General features: G+C 42.0%; 2 protein-coding genes across 2 annotated transcripts in view; one reads left to right on the top strand and one right to left on the bottom strand.

The window, feature by feature from the left end:
• Nucleotides 1-1,296: 1,296 nt before the first annotated feature.
• On the top strand, nt 1,297-4,927 carry dut (deoxyuridine triphosphatase). The gene is made up of 7 exons (XM_084056254.1): nt 1,297-1,485; nt 2,151-2,301; nt 2,984-3,075; nt 3,340-3,384; nt 3,500-3,574; nt 4,223-4,293; nt 4,441-4,927. Exons 1-7 carry the CDS (start codon nt 1,326-1,328, stop codon nt 4,495-4,497), a joined length of 651 nt encoding a protein of 216 aa, XP_083912380.1. The 5' UTR covers nt 1,297-1,325; the 3' UTR covers nt 4,498-4,927.
• A 1,983-nt stretch (nt 4,928-6,910) lies between these two features.
• fbn1 (fibrillin 1) overlaps nt 6,911-18,624 on the bottom strand; it is an 81,934-nt gene continuing 70,220 nt past the window's right edge. Inside the window, exons 51-61 of the mRNA XM_084053879.1 lie at nt 17,486-17,617; nt 16,906-17,031; nt 15,971-16,177; nt 15,059-15,184; nt 14,680-14,802; nt 13,239-13,355; nt 11,460-11,588; nt 10,763-10,882; nt 9,914-10,145; nt 8,946-9,138; nt 6,911-8,823 (exon numbers count right to left, since the gene is read on the bottom strand). Of these exons, the coding sequence (XP_083910005.1) occupies nt 8,440-8,823; nt 8,946-9,138; nt 9,914-10,145; nt 10,763-10,882; nt 11,460-11,588; nt 13,239-13,355; nt 14,680-14,802; nt 15,059-15,184; nt 15,971-16,177; nt 16,906-17,031; nt 17,486-17,617 (1,889 nt within the window). The 3' untranslated portion in view covers nt 6,911-8,439. The remainder of the gene's footprint in view (nt 8,824-8,945; nt 9,139-9,913; nt 10,146-10,762; nt 10,883-11,459; nt 11,589-13,238; nt 13,356-14,679; nt 14,803-15,058; nt 15,185-15,970; nt 16,178-16,905; nt 17,032-17,485; nt 17,618-18,624) is intronic.

The raw sequence follows: 18,624 nt of genomic DNA, 5'->3' as shown, positions 1-18,624 counted from the left end.
AACTTAGAAAGCAAAATAACAAGTCCTTAATTAAGTAATGCAGATGTTTATCAATAATTGAACTCTTGAGAGCGTGACATGAAACCATTTGGTTTCATTTTACGCTCTCAAGAGTTAAAGATATACCTTTTAAGGATTCATTTGGTTACCAACTCTCAATCATTTAGCTGGGGGCCACCTGGAACCCCCTCAAGGACCACTGGTGGTACCCGGGCCACCGGTTGAGAACCACTGATCTAGCTGATGTTAGTTACATTACAGTGAGTCCATGTGTATGTATGAACTCCACTTAGATCCTACAGCTGTGTGTGTGTGTGTGTGTGTGTGTGTGTGTGTGTGTGTGTGTGTGTGTGTGTGTGTGTGTGTGTGTGTGTGTGTGTGCGCTGCAGATTACATGCAGAAGTGGGTTCCAAATACTAAAGTAGTTTGTATGGAGAAGTCAACTACAGTGTATTGTTGTAGAAGTTTGAGGTGCTGTAAGTGATATATTTTGGTTAAAACAAAAACATTTGCATTAAAAAGTTTAAGCTCTGTATGACAGTATTCAAAATAGACAAGAGTGTTTGTTCAGCAGTGTCTCCCCATCTCTCTAGTAAACAGATATTACATTTTAAGGCGGAATCAATCATTTCAACCAATGAAGACAGAGAACAAAAGTATCAGCTGAAATGTTATATTGGCTGAAATGGTATATTGTTCCAATTTCCAATGCGTCTGTCTTTTTTTTCTAAATGAAATTCTGAAGACAATTCTTATAAAATGTGATATGTAAATCTTGACAGTAGGGTTTCCTTTGGATAAGACCACATGGTTTGAGTGGCAGGTTACCTAAATAGAAAGGTTGAAAGTCAACTTAAGTACATTTAGATGACCAAACTTTTACTTTAACCAGAATTTTACTTGTAACAGAGTATTTCTACATTGTATTGATACTTTTACTTACGTTAGGTAAAAGAATTTAGTACTGTTTTCACCACTGTGCCAGCATGACATTAGGAGCCGTCATGGTGCATGCAGGCACATGTAGCCCCTACATGAAATTCGCCCACAATTCATATTACCTTCTTCAGCTATTTACCTGTCAAAAATGTGAAAGGATCCCTTCCACTGCAGACATTGTAGATATGTATTGTGTGAGTGTTTCCTTTATTTTAGGCCTGTGTGTTTTACAGCCCAGAGCCCACACAACACCTCAACACACTGAGCGTTTTACCAAAACAGCCGGACAGCGCCCTCTGGAGTCACACAATGCACTGGGTCGCCGATATCGGTGCAACATATAACATTTTTTTATAGCTCTTGTAGAATGAGAATGGCGTTTAGCCATGCATGTTGGATTTAGGTACCGACTACCGATAACGTTAGAAGGCAGTATGGCGCTGGTGTTTTTCAGGCAAATGCGGTTGCCACGGGCTTCGTCTGTACCTGCTGCTCAGAGATATTTACGAAGGATGTTCCATGTCCAGATGCTCGCCCAGCGCAAAGGCAAGCAATAGCAAACTAGCATGACTAACTAGTTAGAATTAGCAGCGAAATGTTAAATAATGACAAGTGAGATGTGACTTCTCAAGACTCTGACTCGGCGTGAATGTGATTTAGACGTATTGTGTGTTTTAGACTGGCCTTGAACGATAATAAAATACATTTCGATGAATGTGAGTATGTTACGTGTTCTGTTTATCTGTCACGAAGCCACTATATCGCGAGAGCTGCCGTGGCAACCGGGAAGCGGAAGTGTTGCCATAGATACCGCACAAAGTATAATTTTCAGAATGAATACCTTATTTTTTAACTCTATGATTAATTCTTATTTGTATTAAGTAGTTGCATTTTTTGTCTATATGGCAGCATTCTCGTCTCATTGTAATTGGATAAAGGGCCAAATACACAGTGAAATGTACATGCAAAGTAATAAGATGAACGTTAATGTTTCGGGGAGGAGTAGCCCTGAAACATGACGAGCGTCCTAGGGGAGGAGTAAATAACTTTGGCGCAACTTTTAAGCCGGGAAATTCAAGTAATCGGACCTGCAGCAGACAGAGAGAGACATCAGCCCTTTCTTCTTAGGAATTATCTGTTGTTTATTCATTCAGTTATACCACTTACATAGCATTGATACAAGATCTTTGCCGACATCATGCCCTCTCTAGAAGTCGATGTGTCTCCACTGAAGAGGAGCAGGACTGCAGCGACGAGTGAAGACAATGTCAAACCTGTTGTTCTGAGATTCTCCAAACTGTCAGAGCACGCCACCACCCCGACCAGAGGCTCCCCCAAAGCAGCGGGCTACGATCTGTACAGGTTGGTAACTATTCAGCATGTTTATTGTCTGTCGGACAGACTCTGTCCACCCATAATAAGTGTAAAACAAATGTGTCATTTGCTATTTGTCTTCCAGTGGTGGAAAAAGTACTCACGTTTCTTAAGTAAAAGTATCAAACTGCAATTTTGAGGTATTTGTACTTGAGTATTTACAATTTACAATACTTTTACTACTACTACTCACTACGATCACAATCTGTCGCGATGCGACGCATTGTGAGCTTGTAGATCTGCTATTTTCAAAAGATTTTTATACATTTGAAAACTTGAAATGGGACATTCTGCATAATGAGTACTTTTACTTTAGCTACTTTAAGTACATTTTGATGCCAATACTAATGTACTTTAACTCAAGTACATTTTGAATTCCGGACTTTTACTTGTAACTTTCTATATTGCAGTATTGATACTTGTATTTACGTACAAAATGTGAGTACTTCCATCACTGCCGCCCACTGACTAATCAACTATCACATTAGTACACTCTCAGAGTCACAAAACAATTAGATTTACTATGTATTGATTATATTAGGTGGTCTTACCTGATGTAATCACAGCCAAACATCTTTGTTGTAACTGGCATTAAAAACTAGGTTAGTTCGCTACTTCTGGGAAACGCATGATTTGCCTAATATTTTATATTTTGTATCAATCTATATAGTGCATATGATTACTCCATTGGACCTATGGACAAGGCCATTGTGAAGACAGACATCCAGATAGCAGTTCCATCTGGGTGCTATGGCAGAGTGGGTGAGTGCTTGCCTCACCAATGGCTCTAAAATGTTATCATAATTTTTAACCACAGTAAATTGTTTGGATTATTTGGGTGAACCATTATTTTATTACACATTATGTGTCTCACCTTGAATGTTTTTAGTGACAATCTGTGGTTATAAATTAAATCAAATGTTTCAAATTGCATGCTATTAAAGTCAAAGTTTGACTTTTAATGGCTTACAGCAATATTTGAAACAAGTCATAATTGTTATTTGTTTTTCTATCATTCCCTCCCAGCACCCAGATCTGGGCTGGCTGCAAAGAATTTCATTGACGTTGGAGGTGAGTTGAGAAACAGTTGACATTAAGTACTGTACTTGCAATGTGTAGGATTCACATTAATTAGTTTATTTCAGCATGTTGTACTCATTGTTTTTAATTGTGTATCCCCCCCTAGCTGGAGTTGTAGATGAGGACTACAGAGGGAATGTTGGCGTTGTACTCTTCAACTTTAGCAAGGAGACCTTTGAAGGTGAGCTAGAACATCAGTGACTAAAGCTTTTCCTCATATGTACTGTTACTGTACGGTATGCTAGTATTATGAACATCAGTGACTAACGCTTTTCCTCTCTACTACTGTACTGTATAATGCTTGAGGAACCGAATATAACAGGGCGCCACTTCTCCATTGAACTCAATGGACGCGCCCGGCGGCCGCCATGTTCTTTTCTGTCTCCCTATTACTTTAAATGGTGTCCACGTTCTCGATACTAGAATGACCATCAGTGACTACTAGAGAGTAACAGCTGTTAAAGTCACCTGCCTCTTTTGTATGTCCATGTAGCGAGTGTGATTATTTGAGGCTAGACTGAAAATTCTGAGCATACTGTATATGTTTGAGCCTTTGTTACCACCACACAGTTATATTCTTATTTAGAAGGGGAAAAGAACATGGAAATAAGCTTCTCACAATGTACGTAGTGTATACTGACTGGTGGCCCTACACATCAAAACATTTCATGATGTAGTAAAATGTTGTCCAAAAGGTATCGGTATATACTTCTCATTCCATATTGTACTATCAGGAGATCGGCACGGTTACATTTATGACATACATCTCAACATGTTTATGATCTATAATTAACAGTGTGTGTTGCTTCTGTCTATTCTTGTCTACCAGTGAAAAAAGGTGACCGAGTGGCTCAGCTAGTATGTGAGAAGATCTGCTACCCAGAACTTGTGGAGCTAGAGGTATTGCAGTCTGTCCCCAATCTGTCATTGATCATTGTTAAAATTGTAATGGGGTTATTTCCATTCTGCAGTTATGTTGCCTACTTTTCAGAAATGTAATTCTCATGCTATTGATCTCATGGTCCCATGATTGTATTTCTGTTGCAGACTTTGGATGAGACGGAGCGTGGAGCTGGGGGTTTTGGCTCTACTGGACGTAACTGAGGTCTCAAATGTTACATACCGTAGCTGTTGTACAAATAAACTTCTTCTTTTTTTTTCATGTACGATTCCTGTTTTAACTGTTATTGCCACTTTTGTTAGTTCAAGACTACTGTCTTGAATTTATGCACGTTCTTGTCCGAAGTCCATTAATACCAGAAGCAAATTGTGAAGCCTGCTTTTCCACCAGGGGGCATTGTAGGACAAGGATTGCATGTTGGTGTGTCTTTATAGTCGGGTGTGATCTACCGGTAATTTCACAGCCTGTATTATGAACTCTGTTGGTTTAATTGTCAGTTTGACCAGACAAGACATTGGGATGGATTATGATGCACTTGACTTGCATGTTAAATCTGTGTGGCTCTACAGGGCGTAACTGAGGTTTCAAATGTTACATAGCTGTTGTACAAATAAACTTATTTTTCATTTACGATTCCTGTTTTTTTATCGCTGTCATTTTGTTAAATCAAAACTGGCCTATTGTCTGGTTAACTGCTTTCTGGTCTGAATTGTGAAGCCTGCATCTCCACCAGGGGGCATTGTTGGACAAGGATTGCATCTTTGCAGTCTTGTGAATCTGTATGTATCTTGTTGTCAACTCCAGTGTGATCTCACAGCCTGTATTATTAACTCTGTTGTTTGTAAAGGTGAAGTATGGAGATTTCATAGTTCTATATTCTGCTAGCAATAATAGCTATAGAGTGTTTATTCAATAACGGAGGCTTAACATCTCCAGCTCTTTAGTAAACAGAAAATACATTTTCAGGTCGGGATACCAATTTCATCCAATCAGGAGAGGACTCATACAGGATAAACAAGTGGAATTGATAAGACAAAAAATGGACACAATTGGAACTTAAAACTATAACATTTAAGCTAATAAGTGGGTACTCTCCTGATTGGCTGAGATTGGCAACCCATCTAAAAAGTATGTTTTTGTTTATTAAAGAGATGGGGAGACCCCTGTTACTGAACACTATAGCAATGATCACTATCAGAATATAGTGCTTTAAAAGGATCCCTGGCTAATAAGCTGTATATGCCTCAAAGGTAGAGTAAGTGATATATATATGTGTTTTTGTTAAAAAGGTTAAAGTACTATATTCTGATAGTAATCATTGCTACAGAGTGTTTGTTCGGTCACAGGGGTCTCTCCAGCTCTTTAGTAAACAGACATTTTCAGGTAGGTGACACATTTTAAGCCAATCAGGAGAGAGCAATGAAAATGCATTTTCTGTTTAATAAAGAGCTGGAGAGACATGGGAGAGTCCTTTTTACTAAACAAACACTCTATAGCAATGAATACTATCAGAATATAGAGCTATTTAACACTTATTTTGACCAAAGTAAATCACGTACCCTACCTTTAATACATTATAATTGCCCGATATAACAAAAAATAATAATTAAAACACCTTACATATTTTAATTATTTTAGAAATAGTACATCTTTCACTCGATAGGGACTGCTCCCGTTGCAAGTTCATGATGTCATTTGTCCATGTGTGGTCCAGCCCTATGGAATGCATGGAATGCATGTGCTGATACGAGCCAACTTAATACTTCCTAAGGTTAATATATGAGCATCAAAGCAATATTTTAAATACTTTGTATTAGCGCATGCATTCCATACATTCCATAGGGCTGGACCACACATGTACAAATTACATCAACATGAGACGGGAGTTGTCCCTATTGAGTGATGGATTAACTATTTCTAAAAGAAATAAAATATTTACAGTGTTTTTCATTTTTTAATTTTAGATATAGAGGACGATTATAATGTATTAAGGCACCTAAGCCAGGGATCCTTTTAACGTTTTAACATACTTTGTTTTAACCAAAAAAATGTCACTTACACTACCTTTAATAGTAGAGTCGGTTTTACCAACTAAGGCAATGGGATGGATTATGATGCACTTGACTTCCATCTTAACCCATTAAGACCTGCAACACAACTGTGTAATTTTTTGATTTGAGCTAAAAAGCATTATTTTACCCTTTGGCTATTCAAAAAAAAGCAGATCTACAAGCTCATAGCGCGGCACCGAGTGCTGCGCTACGAGCTTGTAGATCTGCTATTTTTGAAAAAATGCGAAAATATGTGCATATCTTTGAATATATTCTTTGAAAGCAAACATTTTGAACTCACGTTTTTGCTTCTGGGGGTCCCTGGAACAAAAGATGTTGAGATGAGGGTCCACAGCCAAATACATATCATTTTGGGGGTCCTTGACATGAAAAAAACACTGACGTAGCAACATAGGTTTCTTAAAAAAAACTGTTAGGATGTAGAAGACATATTGTAGAATCGGCCTCAGGTCTTAATGGGTAAAATTGTGTAAAAACTATACACCACTGTTTGCCACCAAACTGATACAGTGTGGACAAAGTTAAGCGAAAGCACAGCAGTGAATACATTTACACCAAAATATGTTTTTTATTGTGAATTTACAACTAAACCCTCACTGATGTGAACAGAGAACACAGACGGGTGTCTTAAGGTTGGTCCGTGGCGATGCAGCACTGATTGGACTTGTGAGAGAATGTGTGGCCATGACGGCCTCAGTGCATAATCATGAAGGCCCAGGTTCGGCATCATCACAATGTGTGTGTTGTGTGTGCAGGTGTGTGTGTGTGTGTGTGTGTGTGTGTGTGTGTGTGTGTGTGTGTGTGTGTGTGTGTGTGTGTGTGTGTGCGTGTGTGCGTGTGTGCGTGTGTGTGTATGTGTGCGTGTGTATGTATGTGTATGTGTGCGTGTGTGCGTGTGTGCGTGTGTGTGTGTGTGTGTGTGTGTGTGTGTGTGTGTGTGTGTGTGTGTGTGTCTGTATGTATACACAGTTTACAAAGGAAGTAGTTGGTCATTATAAGCACCATTACAAACCCCTCCAATTCAAGGGGCTTCCTCTAGTTTACAAATGCTTCATAGATTAAAAGTGGCATTGATTATTACAGTATAAACACACTTAATTTACATGTAGTATAAAGGAGAGCAGACAGGCTATGAAGCAAACTTTTGTTTTGGTTGCAAAGACAAATGAAATCTTTAAAGGTCGGCTGACGGGATTGCATTTTTTTTCTTTTTTGACTACTGAGTGTTTTTCTTGTTTTTTCTTGAGTAGTACAGTGCATTCAGAAGTCTATGTGGTCGTGTTGCTAGCACCAGTAAATATGAATAATTCTAGTCAGTAGGAAAGATGGAAAAGCATGGTTTAAATATGCGAAGGGGTCATTCAAGCTTAAGATATGTCTACGTCTTAATAGTAAAAGTGGGTTCCTCTCTTTTCCTATCCATTTCCTGCTCCTTTTCGTCATATTCACTGCAATGAACAGTAATAACTGATGGATGGATGTCCAGTGGATATCTTGCTTAAGTCGTCATTTAGTGTATGGGGAGAGGAAAGGAAGCCACTTAAGACTATTAGGACTCACCCTTTTCCTCTACCTACGCAGAGTGGTGAAACCTCGGCATTGGAAAACCTTCTGCAGTCCATGTGCCCTACAAAGTGGTGCCTGATTCCACATATCATCATACAAATTCAACACCTACTCTCACAATCCTCCCACTCAGCACAGAGCACTCTACACACAGCTGAAGTTGTTGTTTAGGGCAATATGTTTGTCATATGACCGTCGACTCTTTCTTACTGCCAGGTTCAGCTGGCATTTTGAAACAAAACAAAAAGCCATGAGAGATTGTATCTATGATATGTAGAATCATCTTTGGGAATCAAATGATACGGTCCCCCCCATTCCCCCCATTGTTTCTTTGGCGGCGAGCTCCTCTCTACTAGAGCAGGTAGAAGTTGTCCCGAGCCAATGACCCAGATTCAAAGATTCCTCTCTCCCATCCCCTTGACTTGGACGCAGCGTCGAGGGGAATTGGAGCCTGAACTTGGATCAGTGGCTGTGGGGCGACATCCGCCCGTCTCAGTCCTGTGGTGGTTAATGCAGGATGAGCTGCACCCTCATCTTCAGTACTTCTCCCAGCTGTCCTGTGAGGTAGTCTTTATCGTGGCTGTCCTCTAGCTCAGCCAGCTCCTCTTTCCTGTAGAGGGGCATGCTGCTGATCTGCAGGACGTAGGCCCCTGGGGGCAGGCCTTTCTTCTTAGCCATGTGCAGGTAGCTCACTCCCTCTCTCTGGTTGATCTTGAAGTAGCCGTCGTCGTTGCCAAAGTCGATGGCGTAGCGCACGTGGTCGTTGAGGGTGGACAGGGCCGGGGTAAGCTCCAGGATGCGGTCGCGGCTGCTCAGGTCGCTGATGTTCAGGTGGATCTGCAAGGTGTCCTCGATGTCGACACTTTCCAGGCTGATCACCTCCTGCTCGGTCTGCCACAGAGACACAATGATTTGTGAAAAGTCATACTTGATCTAATCTATTTATCCTGGCAGGTGGTCAGACAAATTCAACACTGAGGATGTTACTGTGTACATACAAGCAGAGGTATTACCTGTGCATCTTCCAGAGGTTCTCCCTCAAGTGTTGAATTGGTGCTTCGTCGTTTACGTCCCTTCTTAGGGTAGCCATTGATCTTGCACTCGTAGCAGGCTTCGGGTGACAGAGAGTTGTCGTCTGTCAACGAGTCATCTCCTTCTCCAACACTGGAGCCAGGACCCGAAAAGCCCATACCAGTGATGCAGTGACTGAAACATAGACATGGCCATCATAACTATGTATTTAGCGCTGTTTGATGACTGTACATGAATACTGATCAGAGTTAGAGATTGATCATATATTGTTCATATATCTTACAGTGAGTAACTGTATTTTATATCCTTGCTAGCGAGGGCACAGAGCTCTAGGGATGTCAATGTTGTATTCAAATCACTTTGGTCTGCTTGGGTTTACAGCCTCTTGCCTCTTAGCCAATAGGCTCTATGCACAGCAGCCATATTGTGAAGACATTCACAGGTGTTACCAATGATACTAATGAAGGCTCTGTTCCATTCTGGTCAAACAGAGTCAGGGTGCTCATATTATGCATGTCGACTCACTGGAAACTCTGCTACACCAGTAGGACTAAAATGTGGGTCCAGGGACCCTCATGGTTCCTTAAGGGGGTTCCAAATGGCCCCTTACGGGTGTGTAACTCTGAGAGTGTACAAATGTAACCAAATGGACCCGTAAGGATCCATTTGGTTACATGTGTACACTCTCAGAGTTATGGGGGTGGTGGAAATTGAAAAATCTGAGCACCACGGTGCTATACGAAATGGAACAGAGCCTTCATTAGTATCATTGGTAACACCTGGTAAGGAAGTGAAAATATGGCTGCTGTGAATAGAGCCTATTGGGTTTTTGAATGCATTTATTGTATTATCTTGGCTAACGTGATTCTTGAATTCCCCCTTGGGGATCAGTGTTAGTTTATCCATTAACGCTGAGTATTTTACAGCGTGCACAGGCTCACTCGCATACCCTTGTCCTGCACGGAAGTACCCAGGCGGGCATCCACACTGGTATCCCCCGTCCGTGTTTGAGCAGCCGTAGTTGCAAGGGTTCGAGCTGGAAGAACACTCATTGACGTCACTGCACCCGCTGCCGCCCTGCTCATAGTTGAAGCCGGTAGGGCAAAGGCAGCGGAAGCTCCCCAGAGTGTTGTGACACGACGCACCCCCGCAAATCTGGCTGTTCTGGCACTCGTTCTCATCTGGAACACAGGGAGGTCAAAAGGAAGTAAACAAACAAGACAGACGTCATCCCAGCCAGGGGAGCAGATACAATACTGGGAAACGCCGGAGTAAATGTCATAAACATGTGAATACATAAGGCAGAACTGTGGCTGTGCTTTCGAAAGGCTATCACTAGGCCTACAGTATTCCCGTAAGCATAGTGAGGAGTATTTTTCTTTGACAGCACATAACAGAGCAATGATTCTCAGCCTTTTTCATTTAAAGGACCCCAATTTGAAACGTTGGGCCACTGACCCGCATTTGATACGATTTCGTCTCTGGGACCCCATTCTAAGATTCTTTTTTTATTGTGAGATATGATTCCATAACTGATTCCATAACTGTCTTACATGAAGAGTAACAATAAAACTCACAACAAAATAGCCATTCTTGTATGTTCTATAATTGTATAACTGCAAACATAATAATGGTGAACTTTAACTATAATAATTTTGCTGGGGGCTCCACTGGAAACGCCCTGGAGGACCCCTATTTTCATAGGCGGGAAATAATTGAACTTCTACTGTAGGAGGAGGGGAGAATATTTATAATAGTGACAAAAAGAGTGTGAGAGAAAGTGAGTGGTAGCACTCACCCACACACTGGTTCCACTGGTAGTGCTGCAAGTAGCCTTGTGGGCAGCTGCACCGGTAACCTCCTACCAGGTTCTGGCAGCCATGTTGGCATCTGTGGCTGCCATCACACTCGTCCATATCTGTCAAAGGAACATACACACATTAGCAGTGGTGGAAAAAGTACTCAAATTCTTTACTTAAGTAAAAGTACCAATACTGCAATATAGAAATACTCTGTTACAAGTAAAAGTCCAGAATTCAAAATGTACTTCAGTGAAAGTACAAAAGTATTGGCATCAACATGTACTTAAAGTACCAAAAGTAAAAGTACTAAAATATTTGAAAATAGCAGATCTACAAGCTCACAACGCGTCGCATCGCGACGCGTTGTGAGCTTGTAGATCGGCTATTTTCAAATAGCCTATGTATAAAATAGGGCTTAAGTGGTTAATGTATGTTTCATAATATCATAATTTATATCTATAAGGTAACTGGTAACTAAAGTTTTCAAATAATTGTAGTGGAGTAAAAGTACAATATTTGCCTCTGAGATGTAGTGGAGTAGAAGTAAAAGTATTGAAAATTGGAAATACTCAAGTAAAGTACAAATTCCTCAAAATTCTACTTAAGTATAGTACTTAAGTAAATGCACTTAGTTACTTTACACCACTGGTCGTGATATGGGGCGTGGGGCATGATAGTAGTGGGCTAACTGACCTTCACAGGACTGTCCGTTAGGGTCCAGTGAGAATCCTCGCTGGCAGTCACAGTTGAAACTTCCTGGACTGTTCTGGCAGACACCATTGGAGCCACAGAGGTTGGGGTCACTAGCACACTCGTTATTGTCTACAAAGAGAGGAAGAAATGCTGATTTTAGCCTTCCGATTGTGGGACAACTAATCTACAGTGTGGTTCAGAGATCCCAAAACAGCGGTGGAGTTGTTTTCTTGGCAGAGCAAGTCTTTATTCCAACTTATATTGTGATGCACAGATCACTTTGTAAAGTCAGTGCGTGTTAGATTTGGAATGGGAGTAAAAAATACTTGACCTTTATTGAAGCTGACAAAGAACACAAGTACAGAAACAGGGGAAGGAAAAAGGGGTTACACAGTAAAAACCAGTGGAACCCAATCACAAGCCTCGAAAACATACCTACTTTACCATCAATTGTAAAGTTAATGGGACCATAATTTACACAAATGCATGTCATGCTGTGGGAAGACGACTTGAATCTAGCAATTGAAAATATACAGTACATTCTTTATGGCATTTTTACTAGCTAAAACAACCAAGGATAAAATCGCCTCAAGTCACCATTGACTCCAATGGAATATTTATTATTTTGCAGCCGGAATAGGGGAATCAGCGACACCTTCAATCTAAGCCATTAATGAGAACTGCAGCGTTTTCATGACTTCCGTATTGGCTTCATATCCAAGAGTGAATGCTTGCCGTCTGTTTTTTTTTCTTGGCACATAAACAATAGTTGTTAAAGTATGGAACGATAATGTGTTCATTTAGTATCACCCAAAGTGTCTCTGCATATGTGACTATTTCTAGGTATTTGAATGAGTGACCTCCAGGTCAACTGTTTGTCCCACAGAGAAGCCTCCATATAATGCAATCTGCCATTCACCTAGTGTTACTCCACAAGCCAGGCAAAGCATTCCTCTCCACTGTTTCGATATGAGGTCATGGGAGTTGCCTTCTGGTGTGGAATAAAAGCTTTTGGTAGCCATGGCGATCCACTGCAGCGTTCCATAACAAGGCCTTGCTAAACCACCATGACTACAAAACGGTCAGGCCTAATAAGATCAGTGTGATATCAGGCAGAGTCCATTAACTCTGAGAAAGGTTTAGTAAGGGTTATATGGAGGGCCTATAAGGGTCTTTTATGGGTTTGGCTGAGATGATGAAAGATACAACAATAATTTAGATTATAAAGGATATTGCCAAATTCTTTGTGTATTAGGCAGGGGAGGCAGGATGTGTGGGGGTGAGTTGGGTTCACATTATTTTTGTAATGTCAGGCCGCCCCTAAATATAACTTTAGTTTAGGATGTAATCATAAAGAATGTTATTTATACACTGGGAATTGCTGACGGAGAGGCATTTTTGTTTTGATTCAATTTAGTTTTATTGTATTTTTGCTTTCCTTGTTTATTCTGTTTCGAGTTTTGTCTTTTGTGATGTCTTTTGGTCTTGGTGATCTTTTGCGATGTTGTTTCGTCTTGTTTTGTTAGAGGATTTGTGTGGTTGGTGTGTTTATTGTTCTTGCGTCGTTTGAAGACCCCCCAAAAAAGGGTAAAAAAAAAGTATTATTGATTACAAAACATATTGTGTGTGTGTGTGCGTGCGTGCGTGTGTGTGTGCGTGCGTGCGTGCGTGCGTGCGTGTGTGTGTGTGTGTGAGTGTGTGTGCGTGTGCGTGTGCGTGTGCGTGTGCGTGTGCGTGTGCGTGTGCGTGTGTGTGTGTGTGTGTGTGTGTGTAGCTTACCAATGCAGGCAGTGTGGTGCTGGGTGAAGCCAGGGGGACATTTGCAAGTAAACCCTCCAATGGTATTGACACATAAGAACTGACAGTTGTGTTGCTTGGTTGAACATTCATCCAGATCTGGAAAAGAGATTATAATAAACAATATAGCAGGGAAGTACCAGGGAAAAAAAGAACTGTTTATGTTGCAATGGAGCACGTAGGATATGGTGGTCAGAGCTATGTCCCACACCAGGGCATGTACATACTACTGCTCTCTGTGAGTGAAATTCCAGTCCTTGTACAGTCAGTGACCTACAAATGAACTGCCAATGAACCAGACAACGGAAACGTGGGTGGTGCATGTGTGTGTGTGTGTGTGTGTGTGTGTGTGTGTGTGTGTGTGTGTGTGGGGGGGGGGGGGGGGGGGGGGGGGGGGGCAACTCCAGTTTTGATAAATAAAGATGAGAGAGGCTATAAAAAAAAGAATGAACATTGCTTGTTTAGACTCAAAAACAAGTCTGATAAACAGCGACACAGCCAGATGCACACGGTGGACATGGGTCACACATTCATGAGCACGCACACAGTGAGGAAGAGGCCTGGCTTTGCCCCCAAAACAACAGTGAGGAAGAGGCCTGGCTCTGCCCCCATCACAACAGCTCCAAGCTGGATCTTAACTCATTCACTGCCAGACTTATTTCTGGCTGCGTTTGCCCACTGACAGCGATTTTCTTACCTTTTCAAGTAGTCACAGAATATTTATCTCCAGTATGCTCGATCCCCTGATGGTTGCTAATCACGGAGTGTTTCACTGTTCTTCCGCGAAAGAAAAAAAATGTTCATCGCGACCTCCCGTTAGCTTGTTATACTTCGTTGAAAATAGCATGTCTCACCAAAAATACATAGTAAAACACAGGAGCCGAGATACAGAATATTTCCCAAATACTTTAACCACAAAGTTAATGGAGCAGTAAATCTTTGGATCACGTTATCTCCTGGTTCTGTGGGCAAAAAAAAAAAAAAAAAATATATATATATATATATATATATATATATATTACTATTATTTTTTTCAAAAAAAAAAAACGTCCAATAGTCGTTTTAGTTGGCAGTCTGGGCCTTTGGAAAAAATCGGCAAAGTCGTCCTATGGCAGTGAATGAGTTAAAGGGACAGCTAGTTCACGTTTTACATTTGGGTTTGATATTGCAGCTGCCAAGGTTCTTGTCAAATAGCTGAAAAACATTTTTAAATCAGCACTACGGTTACTCTTACTGGGAATGTGTGCATGTGTGTGTGTGTGTGTGTGTGTGTGTGTGTGTGTGTGTGTGTGTGCGTGCGTGCGTGCGTGCGTGCATGCGTGCGTGCGTGCGTGCGTGCGTGCGTGCGTGCGTGCGTGCGTGCGTGCGTGCGTGCGTGCGTGGTGCGTGCGTGCGTGTGTGTGTGCGCGTGTGCGTGTCTAACCTCTGCAGCTTTTGCCATCTTCCTGTAGGATGTATCCGCGTGGGCAGGAGCAGAGGTATCCTCCCTCCGTGTTCTTACAGATGAAGTTGCAAGGCTTTGGCGCCTGAACGCACTCATCTACATCTAAGGAGAAGAACAGAGAGTGTGAGAGGGTGAACGGAGATGGAGATAAACGGAGAGAGACCTGAGAGAGTGCGTTTGATCTCGCTGCCAGAAATTCCATAGGACAGACAGACGTAGGTTGTATTTTTCAGACGAGAGCTAGGCCAGTCTGCCCACATAGTTTCAACACTTTACTAGACTGCAGGAATGAGAGAGGAACGGGGGCTTGGAGGACGACTCGGTTACAGTAGGTGCTGGAAATAAGACGGAACCTTACCCACACACAGCGAGCCAGTGATGTCATTGGTGTAGCCAGGCTTGCAGATGCAGTTGTAGGAGCCCAGGGTGTTGATGCACTGGCCGTTCTTACACAGGTTCCCCATCACACGGCATTCATCAATATCTGAAAGCAGAGGAGAACGTTAGGTCCAGATGAGTAAATGAAATGTATTGCATAACTGCCTGAATGGAAACAATAAGGTATAATAATACGGTTTAATTGAAACTCCCCATTGACATTTAATATGTTATATCTTCTTATTTTAAAATTGGCACGTGGGACAGTGGTCGGGTCGGTCATCAGAAACGTGACGTAACTTGACTAACGTGACATCCATGACGTAGTGCTTACGTCACAAACGGAGCATGCCCATATATGGAGAACACACTACAGCATTCTGTTATACCACCAGGGTTGCATTGCTCATGGGACGGCCTTGCACGCCGTGCATGAACCTATTTGACCAGGAGCACACGCAGGCACACGCATAGATTTAAAACAACTTTAAATTCACACCTCAACAAAGTTTACAAAGGCTCCAGGTGAATTAACTCTAGGAATGAGCCTAGATGCATATCAATTGTCCATTGTGTGACCTGTAGTGTTGGTGTTAAGCGACGTGCGCGTCACGTCATTAAAATAGAGTGCAACCACGTTCCAATTCAGCATTGCAACACTGTATACCACGCCAGTGGACGTTTAAGGCACAACATGAAACAACACCCGTAGTCGTGAAATAATCAAGTTATATAGTATCACATGAACAGTGCATGTTCATTTTTTTTTAATCTTTAAAGTATGTATTATTCTGTCTGTCTAATTATTAATGATCTGTCTATGCATGCAATGAGAAGACAATTCCATTGTTATCACAGTCTCCTTTGCCAGATATGAACAGCACCTAGATACCTCTGCCATCGGTGGTGTATCCAGGGCCCAGGGGACACATCTTCTTGTACTGGGTGGTTCCACGGAGCGGGCAGAGCTCACAGCTTGTGCCCCAGCCCCTGCCACCATCACAGCAACACTCCGACTTGGTCACCAAGTTCCTGTTGCTTGAGGTCATCTGACACAAGGTGGTCAGCACTTCCGTGAAGCAGAAGCCCTCACGGTTATCTAGAGGAAGAGAGAGAGAGAGGCGGACAGGAGGTAGGGTGTGTAAGATGGTATAAGAGAGAGACAATGAGACAACAAGAGGGAAATACAGAGTGAAAAGGATGGGAAGGGAAAAAGAGACCCACAAAGGGTTGGGAAAGTCATAGGGACAGGATGAGGGAGTCAATGTAGGAGTTAACATTGATGACATCCACTAAGTGCTTCTCATACTTTTCCCATCCTTGTTGACCTTTCCATCCTCCCACAAAGGATCTGACCTCAGAAGCAGCCAGACTCTACCAGATAACCCAAATGGTTCTATCGCCACTGTCTGTTAAAGGGTGATATGTCCTGGCTGCTCAGAATATTATGTCACCCTGGTCTTTTCCATGAGTGTTTAGTTAGTACATCACGTCTACCCCAGAAGTATACGTTCAGATTAGAGAGCAAGGCCTCTGCAGGGAGGTCCTAGCCCCCTTATCCTGGTACACACGCAGACAAAATAGTTCTTAACTGTGTCATGAAAGAACTGTTATGATGTGGTTGGTCTACGTTAGCGTTACATAAAAGAAAACCCATTTCCCAAAGTCTGATGTTGTCTGCAGGAAACCCCTCCTGATAAAGCAGGGGTCAGTCAAAGAAGCTGTGAAAACAGACCCTAACACACATGGACACGTGGACAGAGGCTACAGACAGAGGCTACAGAACTAGAATCAGTGAAAGAGAGAGACAGAGAGCAACGTACTTACCTATACATTCGGTCTGTGTGGGGTTAGCGACGAATCCTTGGTCACATCTGCAGCGGTAGCTTCCTACAGTGTTCTCACAACGGCCATTCTTGCATACGCCTGGCTTGGCCGAACACTCATTCAGATCTGACACACACATGCACGCGTGCACACACACACACACACACACACACACACACACACACACACACACACACACACACACACACACACACACACAAGTATAAAGATACTATATATATATATATATATATTCGCGGTATTATAACTTCTGTTATATGTCAGCCTAGATAATAACTAACAATTTATTACTAGCAGGCATGGGATAACATTAACAACCCCATAAAGTGTGAAGTCTGTTTATGGCGATGGTAAATGTTTATCTAATGTAACATAACACATATAGTAGGTGCTTTTCAAATGGGCATTTCACCAGCAAAGCTGGCAGCCAACACCATCAACAGCGCCAAGATATTCACGTACAGTAGCGTGCTCTCCTGCACTCATATACATACTATGGGAGGCATAGCCAATGTGTTGACCACCATGATGTGAATGTGAATGCTGATGAAGTGTTTACCAATGCAACCCTCTCCATTGGGTGGACGAGTGTATCCGGGGGCACAAATGCACATGTAAGTGCCAATGAGGTTCTTGCAGGTCATCCCTCGGCTGGCGCAGTCATCTATACCGTCCTCACATTCATTCTGGTCTGTAAAACAAGACAAATGTATACACTTAAAATAGTGAAGGCGACCCAATCATTCACCCAGAGTGTTCACTAATGCCGATGCTTTACTGGCACAAAGTAGTGTAAATCTTCCCATGCACTGAGGACACAAAGAATAATGCTAATTTATAAGGGATAATCCATGATGTTGCGGTTATAGAATGATAATATACTGTGCGGAGGCTAATTGCCCGCTCCACTTCACGTCAGGGGTGTTTCCTCCATAATGTGGATTATCTTTCAATAACCACTGATAAGAGTGGATTATCCCTTACTTGTTCGACATAGCATACCAAATATAAGTCGTGTTTATTCATATTTTGGGGCAAAAATTTGCATTGGCACTATCAACCTAAGAATACATGTTACCTTACTACTCCAGCAGGTGTGAGAAGCCGTATAGTAACAACCTTTTTGGTAGACCAGCTGAGTCAGTCAGCTGATAATCGTCAGATCTTTTACCACAATCAACACATGACACATGCTTGTCAGGAATATACACGTGCTACACAGTACACAATGAATGTCCCCCCTCCCACGGTGAGCTCTCTAGTGTTATAGCTATGAAGTGAGATAGCTGGTGGTCTGTTTGGAGCTGTAATGTAAACAATGATGCTATAGACTCTGAGACGTTCCTCCTGCCTCAGCCCCCATTCTTCCAAACACCGCTGTTGCCATGGTGGTGTAAACAGTCACTTAGCAAATGACAGTTGCCATGGTTTCTCCATCGCTAAAAGAGTGTTTAAGTTGAACCGAGACGAGGATCCGTGGAGTGTCTCACAGATATAGTGCATTATGTAACTTTATGGAGGGGCCAGTCAGTCGTCTTTTGAAGTCCTTTGTCTTTATTATGCCAACACGTCTTCCGAGTAAAAGACCTCAGCTGATACAGGGGAAAGAGTTGGGCTCTTATACCTATTTTGCCAGCCTAGGCTGGCTCAGGGTAGAAGACAGGGTTAAACAACTAAAAATGGTATTGGTCTTCAAAA

The sequence above is a fragment of the Gymnoscopelus microlampas genome, assembly GCF_963454915.1.
Source record: "Gymnoscopelus microlampas genome assembly, chromosome: 1".
NCBI lineage: Eukaryota > Metazoa > Chordata > Actinopteri > Myctophiformes > Myctophidae > Gymnoscopelus > Gymnoscopelus microlampas.
This window is presented reverse-complemented; position numbering and strand designations above follow the sequence as displayed.